At 47.6% G+C, this 22055-nt stretch overlaps 1 protein-coding gene across 8 annotated transcripts in view; it reads right to left on the bottom strand.

The window, feature by feature from the left end:
• The window catches only part of ASTN1 (astrotactin 1), a 319448-nt gene that overhangs the window by 160381 nt on the left and 137012 nt on the right, over positions 1 to 22055 (bottom strand). For 4 of the 8 annotated variants that reach the window (XM_084977659.1, XM_084977661.1, XM_021063683.2 and 1 more), the window contains exons 3-8: positions 19620 to 20013; positions 17754 to 17900; positions 16576 to 16683; positions 11685 to 11834; positions 10041 to 10208; positions 2287 to 2371 (exon numbers count right to left, since the gene is read on the bottom strand). In XM_084977659.1, the coding sequence (XP_084833785.1) occupies positions 2287 to 2371; positions 10041 to 10208; positions 11685 to 11834; positions 16576 to 16683; positions 17754 to 17900; positions 19620 to 20013 (1052 nt within the window). Of the gene's footprint in view, positions 1 to 2286; positions 2372 to 10016; positions 10209 to 11684; positions 11835 to 16575; positions 16684 to 17753; positions 17901 to 19619; positions 20014 to 22055 lie in introns of all 8 variants that reach the window. The other 4 variants (XM_084977658.1, XM_084977660.1, XM_021063682.2 and 1 more) reach the window with 1 other exon arrangement.

Here is a 22055-nt window from a genome sequence, read left to right on the forward strand (position 1 = left end):
AAAATGCTGTCCTTTGTCTGGTACTTTTTTACATACATATAAACTCATGCAGCTTATCACTCCTGGCTCCATTATTCTCAAGATAGTAGCTTTTTCCCTCCTCCTAACAGTTGCTCCATTATTTTATTAGTGTCCAAAATGAGACCTCGTAGACAGTGATGATCAGAGAATAATGGAAATTAGAGATGGAAATGACAGATTAGGTCTCCTTGTCTGTTTCCTGGGGCTAATGTTCCTGTCAGTGTGTAACTCGGTGCGTTAGCCTGTCTTATTTTAAATGACACCAACGTGGGGGCTCCACCATTTCCCCGGAGACTCTTGTCTATATCCTAAGACTGTCTCTACACACAGCCAGAGGCAACAACGAGGCCTTGTGCAATTACGTGGTGAAGTCAGGCCCGTCCTCACGTGATCTGTCTGTCTGCAAGGCGAGGGATGTGGAGGCCTGAGCGATGAGCCACCACATCCAACCACTGCAGAGCACCAGCCTCCTGGCTCATTCTGGACACAGAGCAGAAAGGTATTCTGTACCATTGACCTCAGTGGCAGGTATGCAGGCCAAGACATAGGGAGCTGGTTATCTGTGTCACGCTTTACAATACTTTACTCAGTGAGAATCATAGTCAACGGAGATTTTTGGCTATCACATAAGCTCCAATCCTGGCTTCCCAGCAACGATGCAAACATTTCAGGGGTCAAGAGCACAAGGGGACTCAGCTGACTTTACACAGCCATCGGGAGTGGCGTTCTATTCAAACTCTGCTTGGCATCTCTGAGCCAAGTCCTCTGCCCTCCCCACCAATCTTTCAACCACAAGCCACCTTGCAGGTATCTACCCTTCTCCAAACTCCTTCCTCTTCATTTTGTGGACCGCCTCCCTGAGATGATCACAGATTCGGTGGAAAGAGAGCCATCCTTCATTTCCACGAACAGAGAAATTTCATGGCGTTTTGACTTTCCCCCAAGTTTTCTGACCTGTGACTCAGATTTCCTCTCCTTAACTTCATTCTCTCTTGTCCTTATCCCTCAACTTCAACCCGTTCCAGCACATTTGCCCTCTTTGAGCATCTGCGGGCATCTATCACACCCTGACTTAGTCATCAGCTGGCCAAGTTCTCCGAGTGGAGCTCTTCTCTCCCTTCATCATAAATCACTCCCTTGAGCTCTTCAATCATTTTTATTGCTCTTCTCCAAACTCTCACCCATTTGTCTCCATATTTATTGCTTTGAGAGTCCAGCACTACACTCAGTATTCCAGGCTGGGGCTCATCAGACTCACAGAGAGGAGCCCGAGCTTCAACCTCAGGGCTGGGAGTCCTCTGTGGCAATGTGTGAAATGATGGGGGATTCTGTTTTCCACCTTGTCAGGCTGCAAACACATTTCTACTCTGCAGTCCAAGCCATCACTCCGAGCTGGCTTTTGCCTTGATTTCTTTCTAGTTTCCCCTGTCCCATCGATTGCTATTATTAGTTAGCACGTATTGATCCCTTTCTCCCCACACTCTTCACAACCCAGCCAAGTGGGCTCTCAGCACATCAAACAATTCGACAGTTGCGTTTAAAAAGCAATAAAAGATGGGCAGCAGTGAGGGTGGCATAACAACGTGAAGGCACCTCATGCCACTGCAATTGTGCACTTAAGAAGGGTGAAAATCATCAATTTTACGTTGTGTATACTTTCTCACCATAAAAAATTCAATCAATCAATCAATAAATAAAGCAGTAGACAAAGTAACGATTTCATCCCTGTTGTGCGTGCTTAGGAAGGAGGGGAAACGGTAATGGGGATCAGGCAAAGATCCTCTGACTCAATACCAAGCACACCCCAAGTCTCTGCCTTTCACCCTAGCTGACAGCCCCAGTGAAAACAAGTTTCTACTCCTGTCAGTCTTGCGAGGCTCGTCAAGCTCCGGGAGAGCGACACTGACGACGGCCTGGCTTCACCAGCCTCCAACAAAATCATCAGCTACGTTCTGCCTGTGGAATCCTCGTGGCTGACGGTGCTGTGCCGGGGAAGAGAGGGACAGCTGGGTTTCCAGACCCCAGCTGGAGGCTGTGGGGCTACGAGTGACAGGCATCACCTCTGGACTCGTAAAGGGAGAGGAAGATGGCATGGACGTCATTGGGATGGTATAAATACAAAGTGCTCAGTGACACTTTTACCCGTTCGCTGATCAGAATAGAAGCACCCTTGAGCTCTGTTCCCCTCACACTGCGGCTGCGCGTCATGCCTGCGTGAGGGGGCGGAGATCCTGGAACCCGCTAACTCGCCATCCCCTCACTTACCCCTGGTTGGTTCCCCACTCGTTCCGAATGCAAAGATGCTTGTGCACTGGATCCTTCATGTAACCTTCATAGCAGAGGCATTCCCCTTAGAAGCAGGGTAAGGAAGAGGAAAAAGAAACATGAAGAAATTGATTAACATGTCTGTGTTGGAGAAAATTAATATGCGATGTCAGATCAAACTCTAATAGTGGGCACAGTGTGGCCATTAAATCCCATTATTCTATCTCTTCCCATCTCCACGTGAATGAATACACCACACTCTCCCCATTTTCACTGCATGATAACTTTCCCTGGTGGAGGAAACTAACTGTTTACACAGCACCTATTTCATGGGCTCTGCAGACACAAAAGTCCCAGAACTCTTTGAGCAGAGACTTTTTTCGTTTTTATTTTCTCAGTGGCCAGTACACTACAAAGAGCATATGAGATGATCAATACATATTAAAGACCACATACGTGAGTTATTTCATCCAATATTGCTGAGAAACTTTAAAAGGATGTATTATTAGCCATGCTATGCTGATGAAGGATACCGAAGCTCAGAAAAATCAAGGAATCTCGAAACAGCTTTTATATGGCAGAGCAAATGAACCAATTGTCTGTCTGACCCTGACCCTTTTCCCCAACCAGGCTATGCTGCTATCCTGAGAATAACTACTGCACTTAGAGGAGGCCACTTAGACCTATCATGGTTTTATAAGAACTCTGAGTTTTTAAGTGAAGATGGCTAATTATCTTGGTGCTGATAAACAGAAGGGTCCTTTATGTCTGTTCAGGATATCACCATGCTTCATGATCATCAGTTACTCCAACAGGACAGCAAGAGGTCCACAACCCCTCTGGAGTCCCACACAGATGTACGTCTGTGTAGGTGTATCTTTCCTCAGCTGGCTTCCCTAACTTTCGTCGGATTTACAAGCAAACCCAAGACCCTTAAAAGAATAAGAATCATTGCTCTACTGAGCCTGACCTTGAAAAAAATTTTAGCTGCTTCATATTAATAATTCCTTAGGCAAAGCTATATATCCCTAAACTAGAGACCAGTACCATTAAAGCACCATAACTGACTCTTTCACTGGCTGTTTATTTAATTTTTAGGTAGGGAAAGAACAGGGTGTGATGTCCTAAAATTTGGAAATCACAAAGGTGCCAGACCCAAGCGAAGCAAGGGATAAGGTTTCTTTATCGCCCTGGGAAGAGACACTCAAAAAGGAGAGAACAGAATAATAGCTTCGAGTGCTATTTTCTCTTTTCAAAGATGAAAAACAATAAAAATGAAGTGAAGGGGCCTTACAGTTATGGGAGGAGGGGTTGGGTAGGCTCTGAGCAAGAAGTTTTCGTTAGGATCTAAGTGCAGCCGCTCTTAGATGGACCTATAAGCTACTGCCCATCAGGATCTCACTACCAGGTAACGCCTGTTTTCCTCTCCCACACCTGCTCAGCCCAAGGTGCTGAGAAGTGGAGTGAAAATGAGCAGCTTCCCATTTTGTGAGGGATCCACAGGGAGGGTTAGATCAGTACTTTGTCTCCCGTATGACAAATTCAGGCTCCCACCTGGGTAGATTCACCACAGGCTAAAGTTGACTAGCTTCTGTGGTGCTGAGCAGTATCTAGGAAATCAGAGAGCTGTGAGTTGAACATAGGAAAACACAGCTTAAAATTCGGCAGAGGATGATAAGGCTTTCAGGTGAAGGCTATTTTGCTGATTGAAGGAAAGATAACAAGCAAAGGAAAGATAACAAGCGTTAAGTACCAGCAGAGCCAGAAAGCATCAGGAGCCGGGATTCATACCCTATCAGTTCCAAAGAAAGCATGGACTCTAGGCTGTAAGCTACACGAGGGCAGGAACAAGTTAGTTTTTCATCTATGTGAGTAGACCTTTTTATAAATACTGTGTCATGGAAAATAAACTAATTAAAGAGTGTGCCCTAAATTTACAGAATCGACCACCGTCACCTCTCCCCAAGATGCCAATGTCAAGCCAATTAATGGGTTAAGGGCCCAGGTATGATTCCCCCTTAAGGAGATCACCCCTCAATTTCCTTGTGGACATTAGGCATGGGTATGATATTACAAAACAGGAAATAACCTCAAGAAGGTGAAAAATCCTTCATTCAGACTCTTAGGATGTTCTTGGCTGGATGCCTTTGCCTAGAATTAAAGATTGACAAAAAAAGGAAGTCTTTCTTCCACATATGAGATCTAGGTACCACAAAACATGTAAAAATAAATGTGGTACCAACTCAGAGTTCAAGCAGAGCTTGATTTTCCTAATGATGGCAATCCCTCCCATTTGCAGAGCACATTCACCTTCCTCAAATTGCCTTCCTGGTCATTATCTCCTCATGACGTTTCCATCATTCATTACTATGTGGGGACACACTGCTGACAACAAATAGAGCTTTTCTCCATATAATGCTCTATGCAGCCCAAAGTCAGGGTGACAGAGGCATTTTTAAATAAACCAGGTTAGAGTTTGAGGATTTCCAAAATTTGCCTCTCAAATCATCCTCATTTCCAGAACTCACCAAACTTCCCTTTTCTGTATTCCTCCTCAAAACCAGTTTGGCCATCTACATGGAAAGGAGTTCAGACTTGATGAGGAAAGTTGTTATGGCAACCAACTGCTAAATCTTGACTTTAAGAGGGGTTTCGTGCAAGCACAGGCTCTGACTGTTAGCTGTGAATTTTAAAGACCCCACAAGGGTGTTGGATGCCCTCCTAAGCTAGAAGTGTTACAGTCTCTGCATCTGCTGTGACAGATGGCAGGGAACACATGATGTGCCGACTCCATGGTGGTGTTTGCAGGAATCCAATGGAAAGACGTGTCACGGCCACGAAGAAGTGCCCAACCAGGATGGAGTGTGCCCTGCAGGAGGCACTCACAGGCAACCACACTGCCAGAGCGTAGAAGCCCAACAGAGAGATGATTATGCAGGGCCTGGAGATGCCCAGACTTGATCTGTGTTCGGTACCCTGCAGGCAGATGCCTTGAGGTTCCTTCTACAGTGGACAGTGTCTTTGGTCATTTCCCATTCCACAGAGGGATGGAGGCACAAATCTCATCAAAGGATTAAAGAAGGCTCTGGAAGCTAGGGCTCCTCAGACGTGACTGGGCTCACCACAAGTTCTTCACGAAGTAAACACAGATCAAGGCCAAACCCCTGAGCACCTCCATCCTCCTGGTAGCTGTTGGCTTTTATTGAAAGGAACTGGGTAGGCTCCATCCAAAAAGGAAAATCTTTGTAAGACATCTGGGCTTGAACAATATCTAATTGCCTGGTCTCCTGTGCAGACATCAGGCAAGAGACAGGCTCAGAGTCAAAGAGCCCCATATGACTTGGATTGGGGGCTGGGGACACAGAGGAAATAAATACATCCTAAAAGAAGGCACTTTATCTGAGACACAAAAGAGAGTCTGGGAGAAGTTGGCAATCTAGATGGCAGGAACAAACTGAGAGCTGTACTACCCTGCCAAACTGGGTTCTAAAAACCAGGGAAGTCTAGAGAGAGAGGCAGTAGTTCAGAGCAAGGAGAGGGGAGGGGGGCTAGAGTAAGTCTGGAGATCTGGCCCCATGGTCCTCAGCAGATTTGACGTATTTCTACCTGGTTGGGACTGGCCTGTGGAAAGATGTGGGACAGAAAGAATTTTAGTGAGCATCTTGGAAGGTGATTAAAACTTGATTTAGCTTGAAAGCCCATGCTCCTTGCAGACCCATAAAAGCTACATATCTTGAAAAGGGCAATGAGGATCAATGGCCAGAATTGATGGGGTCTATGAAGTCAGGCAGGTGTGTGAAACCTCCACAGCTGCCCCTATGGCAGAACAAAGGCCAGGAATGCATAGGGGGAGAGAGAGAGAGAAAGAGAGAGAGAGGGGGGTTGCCGAAGCCAATGAGTCTGTGTTTCCATGGGGAAACAGATAAACAAACATACAAGCACCACAAAACCTCTTAGAAAGTACAGGAAAAGTCACTCCCTGGCTGGATCCAGCTGACCATTAAGCCATACACTTTTAGTGGTTTGCTGTTCACCCACTGTAACCAGAGGCACACCTAGGGTTACAAACCTGGGCGGATGTGGGAGAGGATGCCAGCGTGCAGTCCTAGCAGAGGGCTTCCAGGCTGAGAGCTCTAGGTACACTACCTTCCTCCAAAATAGCATGTTGTTAGTGTGGAAAAGGGGGGTTGAAATGGAAAATGGGCCCCAAGTCTCTTCCAGCTCCAGTCCTTTTGCAGACTCCTGACATATCTCCAGAAGGTCTATGTAGCCACCATCCATAAACAGTGCTAAGGCAATATAAAGAATGGCATTATAATGCTTATTCTGCCTCTGGCCTTTTTCTCCTTCCTCATGTGTTAGTTTTCTATAGCTGCCATAAAAAACTACCACAAACTTAGGGGTTTAAAACAACAGAAATATATTACCTTGTAGTTCTGCTGGTAAGGAATGTGATCTGAGTCTCACTGGCCTAAAAACAAGGTGTCTCCAGGGCTATGTTCCTTTCTGGAAGCTTGAGGGGAGAATCTTTTCCCTTGCCTCTGCCACCTTCCAGAGGCTGCCCCACAGTCATTGGTTCATGACGCCTCCCTCCACCTTCAAAGCCAGCAATGGATGCTGGAGTCCTTTTCGTGTCATATCACTCTGGCCTCTTCTGCATCCCTCTTCCAAGGTTAAGTGTCCTTGTGATTACACTCAGCCCACCTGGTTAATCCAGGCTACTCCCCTTATTATTTGTTTTATTTTTAGGGCCACACCCATGGAATATTGAGGTTCCCAGACTAGGGGTCCACTGGCCTATGCCATAGCCACAGCAATGCCAGATCCAAGCTGCGTCTGCGACTGACACCACAGCTCATGGCAATGCCAGATCCTTAACCTGCTGAATGAGGCCAGGGATCAAACCTGGGTCCTCATGGATGCTAGTCAGATACATTTCCACTGAGCCACTACAGGAATCCCATACTCCTCTTATTTTAAGATCAATTGTCTAGCAACCTTAATTCCACCTGCAACTTGAATTCTCCTTTGCCAGGTAACATAACATTTCCACGGGTTCTGGAGAGATCAGGATGTGACGATCGCTAGAGCCCATTACTCTGCCTACCACACCTGGTATTGCAGACCTCTGTGCAGGTGAGGAGTAAACACATCCTTAAGTGTAGAACACATTGGAAGGATGCCTGAGGAGAGCTTCAGGCACCAGAGGTAGTTCCTTTGCGGCGAATGAGCACCTGTGTTTGCCTGTTTGTTTGTGTGTGTGAAAAAGTATACACGTGCACTTGCACGGTTCCACCCATCCATATGGGCAGACCCCTCGGCGTGGCTGGGAAAGCACATGTCCCAACACTATGACATTTCCAAGTGAGTTAGCTGGAGGATTGCGAAAATAACGTCAACTTGACTTGCAGCCAATTCCCACACTGAGCTCTTTGGAGAAGGGCTCTAGGATGGAGTGTGGGAGGTGATAAAGTTTTTTCCTGATGAGCGTGTGGGATGACCACATCATCCCGTGCACAAAAAAAGACGCAGGGCGGGAAGGGGGAGGGTTTCCAACTCCAGCATTAATGAAAATGGAAGTCTCTGCAGCATCATTTCTCAGCGGCTACCCCAAAGGAAGCTGTCCCACCTTGGTTCTGTTGTGGGTTCTTATTTTTAATCTCCCTCCCTGGCTTTTCGGTCGGAAATTCATTACCTGTCACAGATACTGGGGAGCCGCTAGCAGGAGAGGGGCTTCCCAAAGTCATTTTCAGTAAGAATTTGGAAGGAGGCATCCAGGAGGGAGTGAAGAGGGGATGGGAGCTTGGTTGTGGACATGCAACTTCCTCAGCTGCCAAGGTGGGAAGCAGCGAATGGTGCTTGCTTGAATAGTGTTAGAGTGACCCAAATTTTGGCTCTGACCTGTCTGGGGGAATGAAGTAGCCCTTTATGATCCCATTTCTTCTCTCATTTCATGGAGGACAAAACACCAACTCTGCCTCAGGTAGCTGCAGAAATTCGGGCAAGTCATAGAACTTCTTGGAGGAATTTGGGCATTGATCTCAAATAAACAGGAGTTTATCTCTAAGCGCCTCCAAGCTTAAAACACCAATCCCTCTTTCCACATGTAATTAAAAGTGCTTCCTGTTCCTTAAAACCTCAGGTGAAGCTTCTGGAAGTGAGCTTAACCACTGAGGTTATCCAGGGTCTCCTAATCCAACCCAGAGGGGAGACCAGAGACCACCTCAGTTGCATGGGGAGGCCCCACCTTGGAGATGAGCCTGCTTTTCTCTCTCCGAGCACACTGGCTTTTGGGCATGGTGCATGGCCCATCTGTCTGGTTTGGTGTTTGCCTGACAGCGTGGGAGGAGCAGCAAGTAAGCACAGTCTTAGACATAAAATGTTTAAAATGCTGTACTTTCTCCTCCATATGGGGACCTAGAATACCTGGATGGGCCCACATAGAAACAACTTTTAGACCTAAAAAGGTGAACTTTAGATATTGTAGTTACCTGTTACTCCCCTAGAGAGATACAGTAATAGATTATAACAGAAGTAAGCACTCGAGCCCATGGAGTCAAGCTCTACAAATATCCTTCCACCCAGCACCTGGAAAAGATGCATCTCTAAGTGTGTGTGTGTGTGTGTGTGTGTAGGAGGAGGAGGGGCTGTAGATAAGGTACAGAGAGGTGGTGGAGTTGGTCCTGGAGTCCAACATTTCACTTGGGGGTCTTAGAGACTGTACATCCCTTCCCTTGGTGCTAAAGCATCTTAGCACTTTTCTGGGAAGCAGCTCTCAGTGGTACTGAATCTATTGCAAACAGATTTTTATAAAGGCTACCAGAGATGAACTCCTTCTACGATGAAAGTGCAAAGCAACCTGGGATGAAGGATCCGTACTCCTGAAAATCTTGGAGCTCAAGAAGCGCAGGGAGGACCCCAAGGCATGCCGTGTCTGAATTCAAATGCTCTTTCAGAGCAGCCCTGGCCCCATTCCATAGCAGAACAGCCTGAAAGATGTCTATACCCTTTGACCCAGTAATTTCTCCTCTAAGATCGAGCTGAAGAAAAGTAACTTCAAATGTGCCCTACATTTATGCGGAAAGACATTCATTTTAGTCGAATTTGTAAAAATTAAAAATTTAAAGCATTCTAAATGTCAAATAATAGGGGCAATTTAAATGAGCTATGATAGAGACATACAATGGAATACCAAATGGCTATTAAAATTATGTTATTGAGGATTGTTTAGTGGTTCTGGGAAACTCATGATAGAATGTTGCTGGAGTGAAAAAGTCAAGAAAACTCAGACTTGGTGTTCTTAGAAGCCTCTAAAAATTGGGCATAGATAAAAGATCGGAAAGAGGGACATTAAATTTTTTAAACGATTTCTCCAGGAAATAGAATTACAGATGGTTATCATTTCCTTCTGTAAGCTTTTCAAAATTTTCCAAAATTTCTACAATAAACATGCATAAAAAGTCTAACGTCAGTAGCTGATATTCCTTGACTGGAGGGCAAATGGGCTGAGAAGGCCGTCCTGAACGGCCCTAATCTGGCTTGGCGCTGCAGTTAGGATGCCTCCAAGCCTTCTGCCAGAAGAGGACCCCCATTTTAAGCCAACACACTCAGGAGCCAAGCCACGTGCTACCAGCTTGCACAGTCTAGGCTCCCCATGGCAACGGGACAATTGGAGGGAGGGCCTGAGTTCTGAGGGGGTGATTGCAAGAGGCATGAACTCCGACAGTTACCCGCTGCCCGATGCTCCCGCCTACCAGTTTCGGGGTCGCATTGGTGTTCACAGGGGTCCAGGAGCCGCCGGGCACAGAGGTCCATGGCCCAGGGCCCACTGGAGTTCTGCTGAGAGAAGAGAACCACTTGGGCAGGGTTCAACCAGTCACTGGCATCCAGCTGGCTCCCCTCCAGCAAGATGAAGCGGCTCCCTGCAGGGGGACAGAGAGGAGGCATGCCAGTGTGTGCACACCACACACACACACACACAACACACATACACACATCACTGAAGACCCGGTAAGGAACACTCTGCAGGTGAGCCCCAACCTGAGCTCATTACATCTACCAATCCTGGTCTGTCCTGAGCCACAGAGCCAGGTGTCCGCAGATGGAGGCTAGGCTGCCACTTGGACCTCCCACCATATCATCCCCTGCCGCCTGGCCCCATCCAATCTCTACTAAGGTGGACCCCGGGGACAGAGGCACAGTGCAGCTCTGTGATGGCCATGGCACGGCTCCATGAGACCCAGCCACAGGCACTGGCACTCATCCAAGAAGCGGGACCTGCTGCCTGTCTTCACCTGCCATGAAATAGCAGGCCCTCTAACACCATGGACAGTCCCCACCTGTTTTCAGCCTTAGAGCAGCTGAGAGAACAGACATTAACAAGTCAATTAGATGCTCTGGGCTGAACTAATTCAGAGACTCTAAGAACCTATATCATTCCCTCATTATATTGGGGTCCCCCTGGATGAAAGCAAACTTTTGCTTCAGAGATCTAGGCTCAGAGCAAGTTATTGCAATTAGGAATTTCTCACCAGGCATATCAAACCGAAAAGTGGCTGATGTTTAAACACTATGACTCCACTTAGCTTTTCCCCTCTCAAAGGCAAAGAGAATCTTGGTGCCTAAGGACCTGTAGGCAGGATGCTCTGCATTCATCCACAAAGATAGGTGCTTATTTAGAAACAAAGAGAAATGGGGCATTCCCATGGTTGTGCAGCGGAAGCAAATCCAACTAGTATCCATGAGGATGTGGGTCCGATCCTCAATCAGTGGATCAGGGATCTGATGTTGCTGTGGCTGTAGTGTAGGCTGGCAGACGTAGCTCCGATTTTACCCCTAGCCTGGGACTTCCATATGCCAAGGGTGTGGCCCTGAAAAGCAAAAAAAAAAACATAAAAAAAAATCCCAGAAATGGAAAGTAGACATAGAGAGGAGGTCGTCTGTTCATTTTTTTTTAACCTGCTTTCTTTTTTGTCTTTTTAGGGCCACACTGTGTCATACGGAGGTTCCCAGACTAAGGGTGGAACTGGAGCTGCAGTCGCTGGCCTACACCACAGCCTCAGCAATGTGGGATCCGAGCCACGTCTGTGACCTACACCACAGATCACAACAATGCTGGATCCTTAACCCACTGAGTGAGGCAGGGGATCAAACCTGCATCCTCATGGATGCTGATCAGATTCGTTTCCACTGAGCCATGGCGGGAACTCCTTAATCTGCTATCTGACTTTGTGGTGGACTATCTAATTTTGTCCCAAGTCTTTCTAATCTGGATTTATGTGTCCTCACTCACAGTGACAGTGAAGGGTGACCCCCGTCTGTCTATATATTCCTTGCCCACCCTGAAACCTTCCTCTCGGGGGCAGGGGCAGAGGGGGCATCGTCAGAGGGGGGCTCACCATCAGCGATCAGGTGCTCGGGGACGTGCAAGGTGATTTTGACGACGAGAGGACAGCTGACGTGAGAAGAACACACAAGGCCGATCACGCAGCTGGTGATGCTGATCAACGTCAAGGTGGTCTTATTCACGGGACTTCGGGGAGAGCCCACTGAAAGCAAGACAAAAAGCAGGACACCCGACGGTGAAAACCTTGGCAGTGAAGGGCCACCTTGGCCTCTCACCGTTGACCCTGACAAACAGGGGAGGCAGCTGGCAAGCCTAGCCCAGGTGGGAAATGCATCTACTGTGTGAGCTCAGCAACCTTCACCATCATGGAACAGATCCTCGCTTGGAGTCAGAGGGGACTGGGCCACTGGTGGTCCTCAGGGTCAACAAAGGTCACTTGTGTGCAAATCCTCTGCCTGCCTCCTGGGCCAGCTTCACAAGAGAAAGAAGGACACTGTCCTCGTGCTCTTGCCGGGCTAGGCTCCAACCTCTTGCCCAAGGGTGATGGGAATGCGCTCACGCCACACTGCAACTCCCTGCACTTCCCCTGGCTTTCCACAGAGGGCGCTCTCACAAGCTCTCCTGGGGCTCAAACCTCCTCTCAGGAGAAACTTTCTGAGCTTGAAGAGGTTGTACCTATTCTATGAGGGGGAGTCCTAAAAGTGACTCTTGCTCTGTAGGGCTGGGAAGGAAGACGAGGAAGGACTGCTCTGTGTGAGTAAAAGATTCTGTCGCAACAGAGGCTCTCCCGCAGTCCTTGGGGTAAGGTTATAAATGGCAGCTTAGCCAGAAAATAAGAAAGCTGGGGAATAAGAAACTCTCCCAGGTAGGTGGGACAGGGCTAAGAAGAGAGGTTCTGGGGTGTGTTTTTATTTGCTTTGGGTGGAGAGGATAAAATGGTAGTCACAAGAGGGACCTTTCCCATGGAGGCAGAACAGATGTGGGAAAGTAAGAAAGGAAGGCGAGCTGCCAACAAAACGTGTGGATCCTCTGGAATTTTCTCACAGTCTGCGTTAATGTTTATTATTGATAGCAATGAAGGGCTTCTACCATGGCCGACAAGGTGCTCAGTGTTTCACATACATTATGTTAAATATCTGCTTCCTTATAATCAATCTCCGAGTCTGTACTGTAACTACCCACTTTACAGATAAGGGAAATAAGTCTCAAGGAGATTAACCTTCTCGGGACAGTTAACACTCAGGAAGTGTAATTATGTGTCAGGCACCAGTGCCCAGGGTCTTACAGGGCTCATGGCATTTGACAATGACCTGACCTGGTGAGGCAGCTCCCGCACAGAAACAGTGCATCAGAGAGGTTCTAGGCCATGTCCAGGGTCAAGCAGCTACAGAGGAGGGAGCCAGAATCGAAGCACAGGTCCAGTGAGGCCACAGCCCCCAGACAACTCACTATTCAGTCTTGGGACCAGGGCAGTCTTTGGAAGTACTTTGCTCAGAAATACAGGGAAAGCATCGGTCTGTGACTGCATCCTCCTTTATGGGAGCAGGTTCCCTTAGTGGATGTGTTGGCAGTAGCTGGGAGGGAGTGATTCCAGGCTGGCAGGCAGCCTCTAGACCCTCTGTCCCTCGCTGGGAATATTCCATCCATGTCGATATCCTTTCAACACGGAGTCTACTTCCACACACGTACACATTTCTACTCAGGCCCCGACCAGGCCTGAGCAGCAGGTCTATCATCAGAATGGCCTTCTGGCGCTCAAGGGCGATAACCAAAACTGGACTCTACTCTCCACTTCTCTCGAAGCCCACTCCCCCCGCCCCATTTCTACACCCAGTGAACAGCTCGGCCAGCCACGTGGTTTCTCAGCCAAACTCCATTCTGTCTCACTCTTCCTCTCCTTCATAAGCCACATCCTCTCCACCATCAACGCCATTAAATCTTTTTTCATTGTGTGTCCAAAATTTCTGTTGCCTCTATCCTCTCCATCCCTCCCCAGGCCGATCATCTCCTACTCGGATTTCAGCACTAGCCATCCACCCGGTCTCCCTGCCTCAGCTTCCCCCTGCTCTCACCTAGCCACCTCGCTGCCCTGGAGGGATCCTTTACCGGGCAGGGCAGACCAGGGCTTTGCTCTTTAAAAGATTCAGTGACTCCAATGGACCAAGCCCTTCAGCCAAGGCCATGTACTTTCCCCTGATCTTCCAGCCTTATTTCCTAAGCAAACCATAAACCTGCCCCAGATGCTTGATTCCAGTAAACTATTTACTGCTCTCTGACGAGACGATTCTCATTTATGTCCCTGTGACTTTGCACGTATTATTTCCTCCTCCACAGAATGAGGTTTTGTCACCTTGTCAGCATGGTATACACCTACTCATCAAGTTTCAGCTCAAACAGTATCTCCCTGTAAACACTTCCTGAAACCTTTGAGAACAGATTCTCACTCATTCCTTGTGATTCCTCCAGCCCTTGGTGTACTCTGCTGTCAGAGTCCTTCTCGCTGAGTACGGTCACTGTACAGGCACTTGCCACTGCTCACCTATCATAGCAGTGACTTACTACTTATCCTCTTGCTTCTCTGGTCCTTCTGCATCATCAACCCCTCATCCAGCATCTCTACCTGACTTCAAGATTTCCAGGGGTTCCCTCTTACCAAGTGCACACTCAGTAATATGGCACATGCATGGTCATTTGGTAGCCAGCCTATTACCCAGCCTCATCTCTCCTACCCTCTGTGCCTATATGTTTATATCCCAGATTACAACTGCCATATTGAACTCCTTTTTTTTTTTTTTTTTTTGTCATGGCCACACAAGGTGCATATGGAGGTTCCCAAGCTAGGCGTCCAATCGGAGCTGTAGCCGCTGGCCTACGCCACAGCCACAGCAATGCGAGATCCGAGCTGCACCTGTGGCCTACACCACAGCTCATGGCAGTGCTGGATCCTTAACCCACTGAACGAGGCCAGGGATAGAACCCACGTCCTCAAGGATACTAGCCAATTTGTTAACCACTGAGCCATGATGGGAACTCCTGAGCTCCTTTTATTTGCTTGAAAATACCATGTTCTTCTGTGCCTTCAAGGCTTTGTATCTGCTATTTCCCTCTACTGAAATGCCTCCCTCCCCTAGATTTTCCTCTTTTAAGAAATTCTATATATTGTATATAACCTAAGTCTAATTATTTTCTCCTTTTTTTGCCTCCTATTGCTCCCAGGTAGAATGAACTGTTCTCTCTTCCGAGTACTCATTTTACTTTATTTGTATTATTAAATTAAGCCTTATCGCTCTGCCATGTCTTCATGTTTCTACCACTGATCACAAAGCCTGACCCATGGCAGGTGGGTTATAAAATTCTTTGCTGGCCTGATTGATGTATCCAGTTCAATCCAACAAACACTGGCAAGCATCTATTACAGGCAAATCCCTCACTAGGCACTTTGGAAAAATGAATTAGACATGTCCATCCGTAAGAAGCTTACAATCTACTTAATAGCAATAAACAGCTGATATACTAGGAGAGCTTGGTATTGAAAAGGAACAGTTTTATGCAGCAAAGAAACTCACTCTAATTCATTATTATAGATTTTCTTAAATGGGATTTCACTAAAGCAGAATCCACCCTGCTTTGCTGTGGCCTACGCTGGATGGGCCTAGGTCAAATCTCTGCTGAATATAAACAGGTAAAGAGGGTCAGGGGTCCATATTCTCACATCAGAGATACTGGGGTGGCCCAGAGCCCCACTGATCTTGAGAAAAGTGGTAGGAAGAAATTTTGTACTGACAGCAGCAGAGCCTGCAGAAACCAGAACTGAAGAATTAGCAGAGCTCCTTTCAGTCTCTGGCAAGAATTCTCTCGGTATGACAGGAACTCCAGCGGAGGGAGAGGTGGCCAAAGGTAGGTGTCTTTCAGGGGGTGCACTGGTTGATTATCGGTTGGGGGAAATGTTACTGGCTATAACACAAGATGCTAACACTCAAACACCCTCCATGGTACCTGAAGGGGCCCCTGTCTAAGATTCTTCAACATGAAGTGCCATAGGAACTCGAGGCTGCAGCAACAACAGAGATTTCACGGCGTCTTGCCAGTCACCCAAAAGGCACATTTTAATGTGATTTAGCCCTCTGTGTGAGGTATTGCTAACCCATTCAACGTGTGAGGAAACTGAGGCTTAGAGAAGTTGGCCTTATCTGATATTACAGAGCAAGCAAATGGTGAGGCCGACTGCTACCCGAACACAGACCTCCCTCAGCGATAATGGTGACACCACAAAGTCACAGGCAGTGGCAGCCACAGCTGCAAGAGCCACACCTGAAGCCATCCAGCATCAGGCTGGAGTGGCTCAGACTGTGGCTGCAGGAAGGGACAACTCGATCAATGCTGAGGAGAATGGATGAACCAACCTGGGCTCTGCCAGGAAAGGGAGGGGACTTGGACGCTGCGGGTCCTATGACTCTAGCGGGTAGGGGGTTAAAGCTCCGACCCGATTACACTTGTTCTCAGGCCACAGATCATCCCTCAACTATCCCATCCCCCAGGCCCTGCCTCCCCCAAGCCCAGGGCCATTATGGCTGGAGAAGCAAGGGTATTTTTCACATAGAATACACTTTATCAACTTTACATGTGTCTAAACAGCAAAACATGACTCCTGAGGCTTCCAGAAGGCACTGAGAGTCTTCTGACCAAGAAATAGCCTTTCAAACAACTTGGAAACTTGTTTGAGAGTGCCATTATCTGGGAGAGATGATTCTCTGAAATTTTCCACTCTCTCTCTTCTTTCTTCCTTAGGAGGAAACACCAGTTTCGGTCCAAGAATTCTTCCTGCAGAACCTGGCTCTGGTCCACAGAGCCCCCCACAGGACCCGGCACCTCTGCAGCTCCTGCCCCCCAACCCCCTCCCCCACATCCCCTTTCTCCCCACCTCCCCCCTCCATCCTTCCTACCTCTACTGCGCCTTCGGCTCCGAGAGGGGTCAGTGTAAAAGGTCAGCTGGGGGTCGTTTTCGGCCTCTGTGCTAGAATCCCCCTCAGGGTTCAGGAAGGCGGAACCAGCTGTAATGAAAAGACAAGGGTAAAACCAGTGTCTTCAGTTTTGTCGTCATGGCACCAAATCAATGGGCAAGTTCAAGTGGAAAATAAGAACAGGTGAGCGCCAATCTGTGAGGAGTAGCCACCGGGACTGGCGCTTCCTGATACATAGATTTATAGGAGAAGCAGGCCTTTCTACGACAGCCATCACTAGGGCCCCACCTCCCCCCAGCCCACGCTCCTGACACAAGTGAGGAGAGCCACCTGCCACAGGACCTTTGCAGATGATGGGTGGAAAAGCAAGAAAGGAAGATTTCCCTCATTACAGGTCATGATTCTGATTGACAGGAGACTGGAATTATGTCTTAAGGGGCATCTGTCTACATGTTTTAATATCTCTCTTATTTTTTCTGGTTCTAGGATGAATAACTATCTTCAATGTGAAGGAGAAAAGAATAAACAAAATACCCTGAAATGTATAAAAACGAGCAACCCGGATGTCCTCTAAATCCTCTAAATCAGAGAAAAAAAAAAATCTGGTAAACATTTGATGAAGACACTGCATCTTTTTTTCTCATACAGAAATATATAAAGATTTTTTTTAATTTCCCTTTAAAAAGGGCATTCTGTTGTACTTTCTAATTTATAACCTTATTTTTTCCCCATTGGCCAGATGAGTGGACAACTTTCCATAGTAACAAATATAGACCTAGGATTTCATCTTCAGTGGCTGCAGGAGAAGCCACTAGATAGGAGACAGATGCACAGGGAGTTAAGCAATTCTCTACTGATGGACATTTAAGCTATTTCCAATTTTTTGCTATTTTAAACAATGTTGTGATCAACAGTCTCCTATACACACCTTTGTGTACCTGTCCAGTTATTTACTAAGAATAAATTATCACCGATCAAATTACTTGGTCAAATGGTTTGTGCACCTATTTAAATTTGGGGGTAACACTCAACAGACCTCCAGAAAGACTGTGCCAACATAGCCATGCTAGCCAGGCCTGAGAGTGGAGGTCAAGGATATTAACAGCCCTGCCTCTCCTGACAGGAAGGGAACTTCAAGCTCTAACATCAGACATGGATACCTCTGGCTTTGTTGTTGATCCGCTTTCTCTGGCTACTGGAGGTGTGAGAAAGCAAAGTGGCCTGCTGGTGGTTGGCGTCCACGGGGCTGGTGGCGATGATGTTATCTTTATACTTGTTCATCAGCGACAGCTTGGCGTTGTCGCTGCCTGTGTAAGGAAAGGTCGAGGTGAAAACTTTAAAAGACGAGGCCAAAAGAAAGTGAGAGCAAGGGAATCTGCAGGAACCAAACAGATCAGGGTTTCACAGACCTGAAATACAAAGCTTTAAATGGAGGGACTGGCAGAGACTGAAATACTTCTCCCTGATTTTTTTTTTTTTTTTTTTTTTTTTGTCTTTTTGCCATTTCTTGGGCCGCTCCTGCGGCATATGGAGGTTCCCAGACTAGAGGTCTAATCGGAGCTGTAGCTGCCAGCCTATGCCAGAGCCACAGCAACGCGGGATCCGAGCCGTGTCTGCGACCTACGCCACAGCTCACGGCAACGCCGGATCGTTAACCCACTGAGCAAGGGCAGGGATTGAACCCACAACCTCATGGTTCCTAGTTGGATTCGTTAACCACTGCGCCACAACAGGAACTCCCTTCTCTTTGATTTCTAGGGGACTACGAAGTGACGAGAGAAGGAGTGAAGAAAGTGATTATGGACAAAAAGCCAATTCAACCAATTCCATATTGATAGAGTTACCACATGTGGCCCTTTGGTGAGATACAGATGACAGATTTCTTTCTTTTGGTCAGAACAGAGTTTTACAAGAATTTGAATTTGAGTGCGTTCAGGCAGAATACCCCTACTCTCTTTAATCACAGTCTGCACCATTCCCTATTGCCTGCCACCCAGTTCGCTCACATACCTGTGCCACCTGCCTGCTCCCTGGATGCATTTGAGATTATGATGGCTACTTGGTGGGTTTAACACTATGCCAGGTGCTGTGGGGAATAAGACATTCAAGACATGTTCCCTAGTCTCATGGACTTTCCAGACTTTAAATCTTATTAGGAAGTGCCCAGTCTTACAGGCTCTTTTCTAGATAATAAGCAGGATAGAAACTTCTATGATGTGATTTCACTCTTTTCAAGGCCCACCGAAAGTCCTCAGATCTTAGGCAATATTTAGTTTCCAAAATGTCTTCTTCCAAGATAATTGGGCAGTTCCTTGAAGGATCTTGAGGTGTAATTAGTGGATAGTCGCTCATTTATAGAGGTTTGGGAGATAGACTATACATGAAAAGTACAGTCGTTTCCTCTGCATTGTGTTGACCTCGGTTTTATTTAGCCAGATTAGGTCAAAGTCTCTTCCACCCAGTGTCTTGCAAACACACAAAGAGCCTGAGGTCAAACGTTTGATTGTATTCCTTCATTTTCTTTGAAGAAGTACATCCCTGGTAAAGACCATAGAAACATGGGCAAGACAACACAACGAAACACCTGAGGCCAAAGTCTCAGGAATCACAGAAAAAAAACCAGATACCTCTGTCCCCTCCACTTCAATGTAAAATTTAATTGCCCAGGCAAACATGCTATATACAAAAACGTCATACACACACACTGAACTTTCTTGCCATCTCCTTATTTCCCTGATGATTGCTCATTATGTTCAAAAAAGACTCTAACCCACTCTTCTGTTGAGTGTAAAAGTACCTCTGCTTCCAGTGCAAAGTGGAAGTGGAGAGGGACCCAATTTATACGTGTTCTTCTGATCTCCTATGTTAGGAAGCAGCTCTCATCATCTCGGGGCGGGGGGGGGGGCGGGAAGCTTACTCTTGTTGCCCACCTGGGAAAGGGGTGCTGGCACATCCCATTATTTCAACCAGCCATGAAATTGGAAAAGAGCTCCCTAGCTGTCAGAGACAAGGACCGGCTCGCCCACCTGGTGTGAGGTCCATCCCCGCCTTCTCGTTGCAGCCCTGCAGGGAGTCGAGGGTGCGGGTGACCTGGCTGGCGAAGTCCTCCCCTCCGTTCATGCACTCCCTCTGCAGGTGGTGGCGCAGGTCGGTGATGTCGTACTCATAGCCGTCCAGGATGGGTGTCTCCCGGATGCTCAGGGTGCCGCTGGAGTTGTGACCCTGCACTCGGGCATTGCGCAGACTCTCACGACCATGCCCACCGATCAGCACGGAAGGAATGTAGTGGATCTCGTTGGCCGCCTCGGCGCTGGCGCTCTTCTGGGGCTGGGGGACCCGGCGGCGCTTGCACCAGCGCCGGCGCGTGTACAGGATCATCACCAGGCACAAGATAGACAGCAGCAGAGCAATCATGCCACCCTGGGAAGAGAGGACCACAGATGGATGCGGGAAGAAGGGTGAGCTCGTCCCACAAAGATGTGTCACCCCTCCCACTGCCACCATCCATCACTCACCCATTCCTTCATTCATTCATTCCTTTTGGTTCAGTAACTGCTTATAGCAAGCATCCTTCTGCAGCAAAGGGACAGTCTGCTGTGATGGGTGTTCAAGGAACTGGGAAGACCAGTGCATCATTTCAAGTGATCCACGTTTGCTTCTGGCTTAGCAAACCATTTGAAGAAATCTTTGTGGTTGTGTGTGTGTGTATGGGTGTGTGCTTATCATTTCTGCAGCAGTAAAGGGGGCGAGGGTGAGTTAAGGTAAATCTGCTACATGTAATGCTGGTTTCAGGCCAGTTTTTAGCAGGGGGATGGTGTCTGGTTTCTTCCTGTTTCACATCTTATCAATCACACATAGATTCCACCTCTAGCTCCACCAATGATCAGCGGGTTCTCTAAATCTGAAACCTCAGATTCCTCACCTGCACAATGGAGAAGATACCACTTATCCTCACAGGGTGTTTAAGGATGACATTAGGGAACTGTGTAAAAGGCCTAACAGAATGAATCACACAGGACATCAAGGCTGTCAGCCTAACCTTCCTTAAAGGTCTCCATCAGAGTAACTGCCCCAGCAGGTGGAAACCAGCCAGTGATCCAAAGAGAAGTTTACATCCGCCAGGAACTTACAACCAAGTGTGCACAAAAACCTCATCACCTGAGCGTGACTTTTGGGGGTCACTGCTACTTTAGGAGACAGTGCTCTCCCACTCCCACAGTCCTTAGTGATGCGTCCATTCTTGCTACAGCTCAAGAGAAGGAACTGAGACTCGTGTCCTGGAGTCAGACTGGCAAAGGAGTTTCCTCCCGAACTTTCTGGTCCTCCGAGGCCATCTGCTGAGGCCATTACTTAAAAACCCAAGCACCCCTCAGCTGTCTGTCGGAGGCCAGAGGCGAGGATGCAGAGCTCGCCACGGAGACTGGATGCCTCACCTTGACATACATCAGGGTGGCATCTGGAGGGAAGGGCCTGCAAGCCCGTTGCTGAACAGCGCTCGGGGGGCATAAATCTTCCTGTGCATAATCTGTATTCACTCTTTTATGTTGGTCAATATCCTTCCAAACCTATTTCATTAGGTGGGGGTGTGCCAAACGGTTCTGCTCTCAACCTTGGGCTTCAATCACCGCTACCCCATCATGCAGGCTAGAGACGAAAACCCTCTACTAATCCCCAGGGGGCCACCCACACAGGGCTGGGTCAGGATGATTCCCTCAAAGACATTAGAGAAGATTTTCCAGTCTCATAATAATTATGTCCTGGATTTACAAAGTTCCTTTCCCTGTACATCTTCCCATTGATCCTTCCTTTCCCACCATCACTGTGAGCAAAGGAACACACACATGCGCACACACACACACACACAATGTTGGCGCTTTCAAACAGGCAGCTCAGAGAAGCTGAGACAAAAAGCAACAGTCAGTGGCCAAGGGACAGTTTGTGTATGTCAGATGGCTTGTTGGGCATATACACTGGCCTCCAGATTTTCAAATTTTTCTTTTAAATCTGCAGAACACTTTCTTCGGGTGAAATCTCTCAAGTGAGTGCAGAGAAAGCATAAATATGAAACTACTCAGATGACAGTGGGGGGCTGGGAGTCCACAGCCAAGGGGTAAGTGCTGCCCCGGCCATCCGTCGCCCTCCAGGTGTTCTTGCAGACATGTGCACAGAGTCCCTGGGGCATAACCCAGCCCTGCACCCATTTGCTGAGGATGCGTGTCTGAGTCAAGCCCAGTGGTTTTTCAGCAGACCCTTTATCTCCGAGTCAGGCCCACTACCCTTTCCCTCACCCCAAATTGAAACTGCAACAATAGGTAATTAAGCCGCAGAGAAGGAAGAAGTTGTCAGACTTTGAATTAGGTGAGTGAAAGTGAGAGGTGATTTTACTCCCTAAAGAGCTGTAAGAGGAACATAAACATCAATCTCCAGGAATGGCTTAAATACCATCTTTCATGCCGCCAAGA

This window comes from Sus scrofa, chromosome 9 (genome assembly GCF_054392235.1).
Source record: "Sus scrofa isolate SSC_HxYL_T2T_F1_AM1 chromosome 9, Sscrofa_HxYL_maternal_Yorkshire_Landrace_v2.0, whole genome shotgun sequence".
In the NCBI taxonomy this organism is placed as follows: domain Eukaryota; kingdom Metazoa; phylum Chordata; class Mammalia; order Artiodactyla; family Suidae; genus Sus; species Sus scrofa.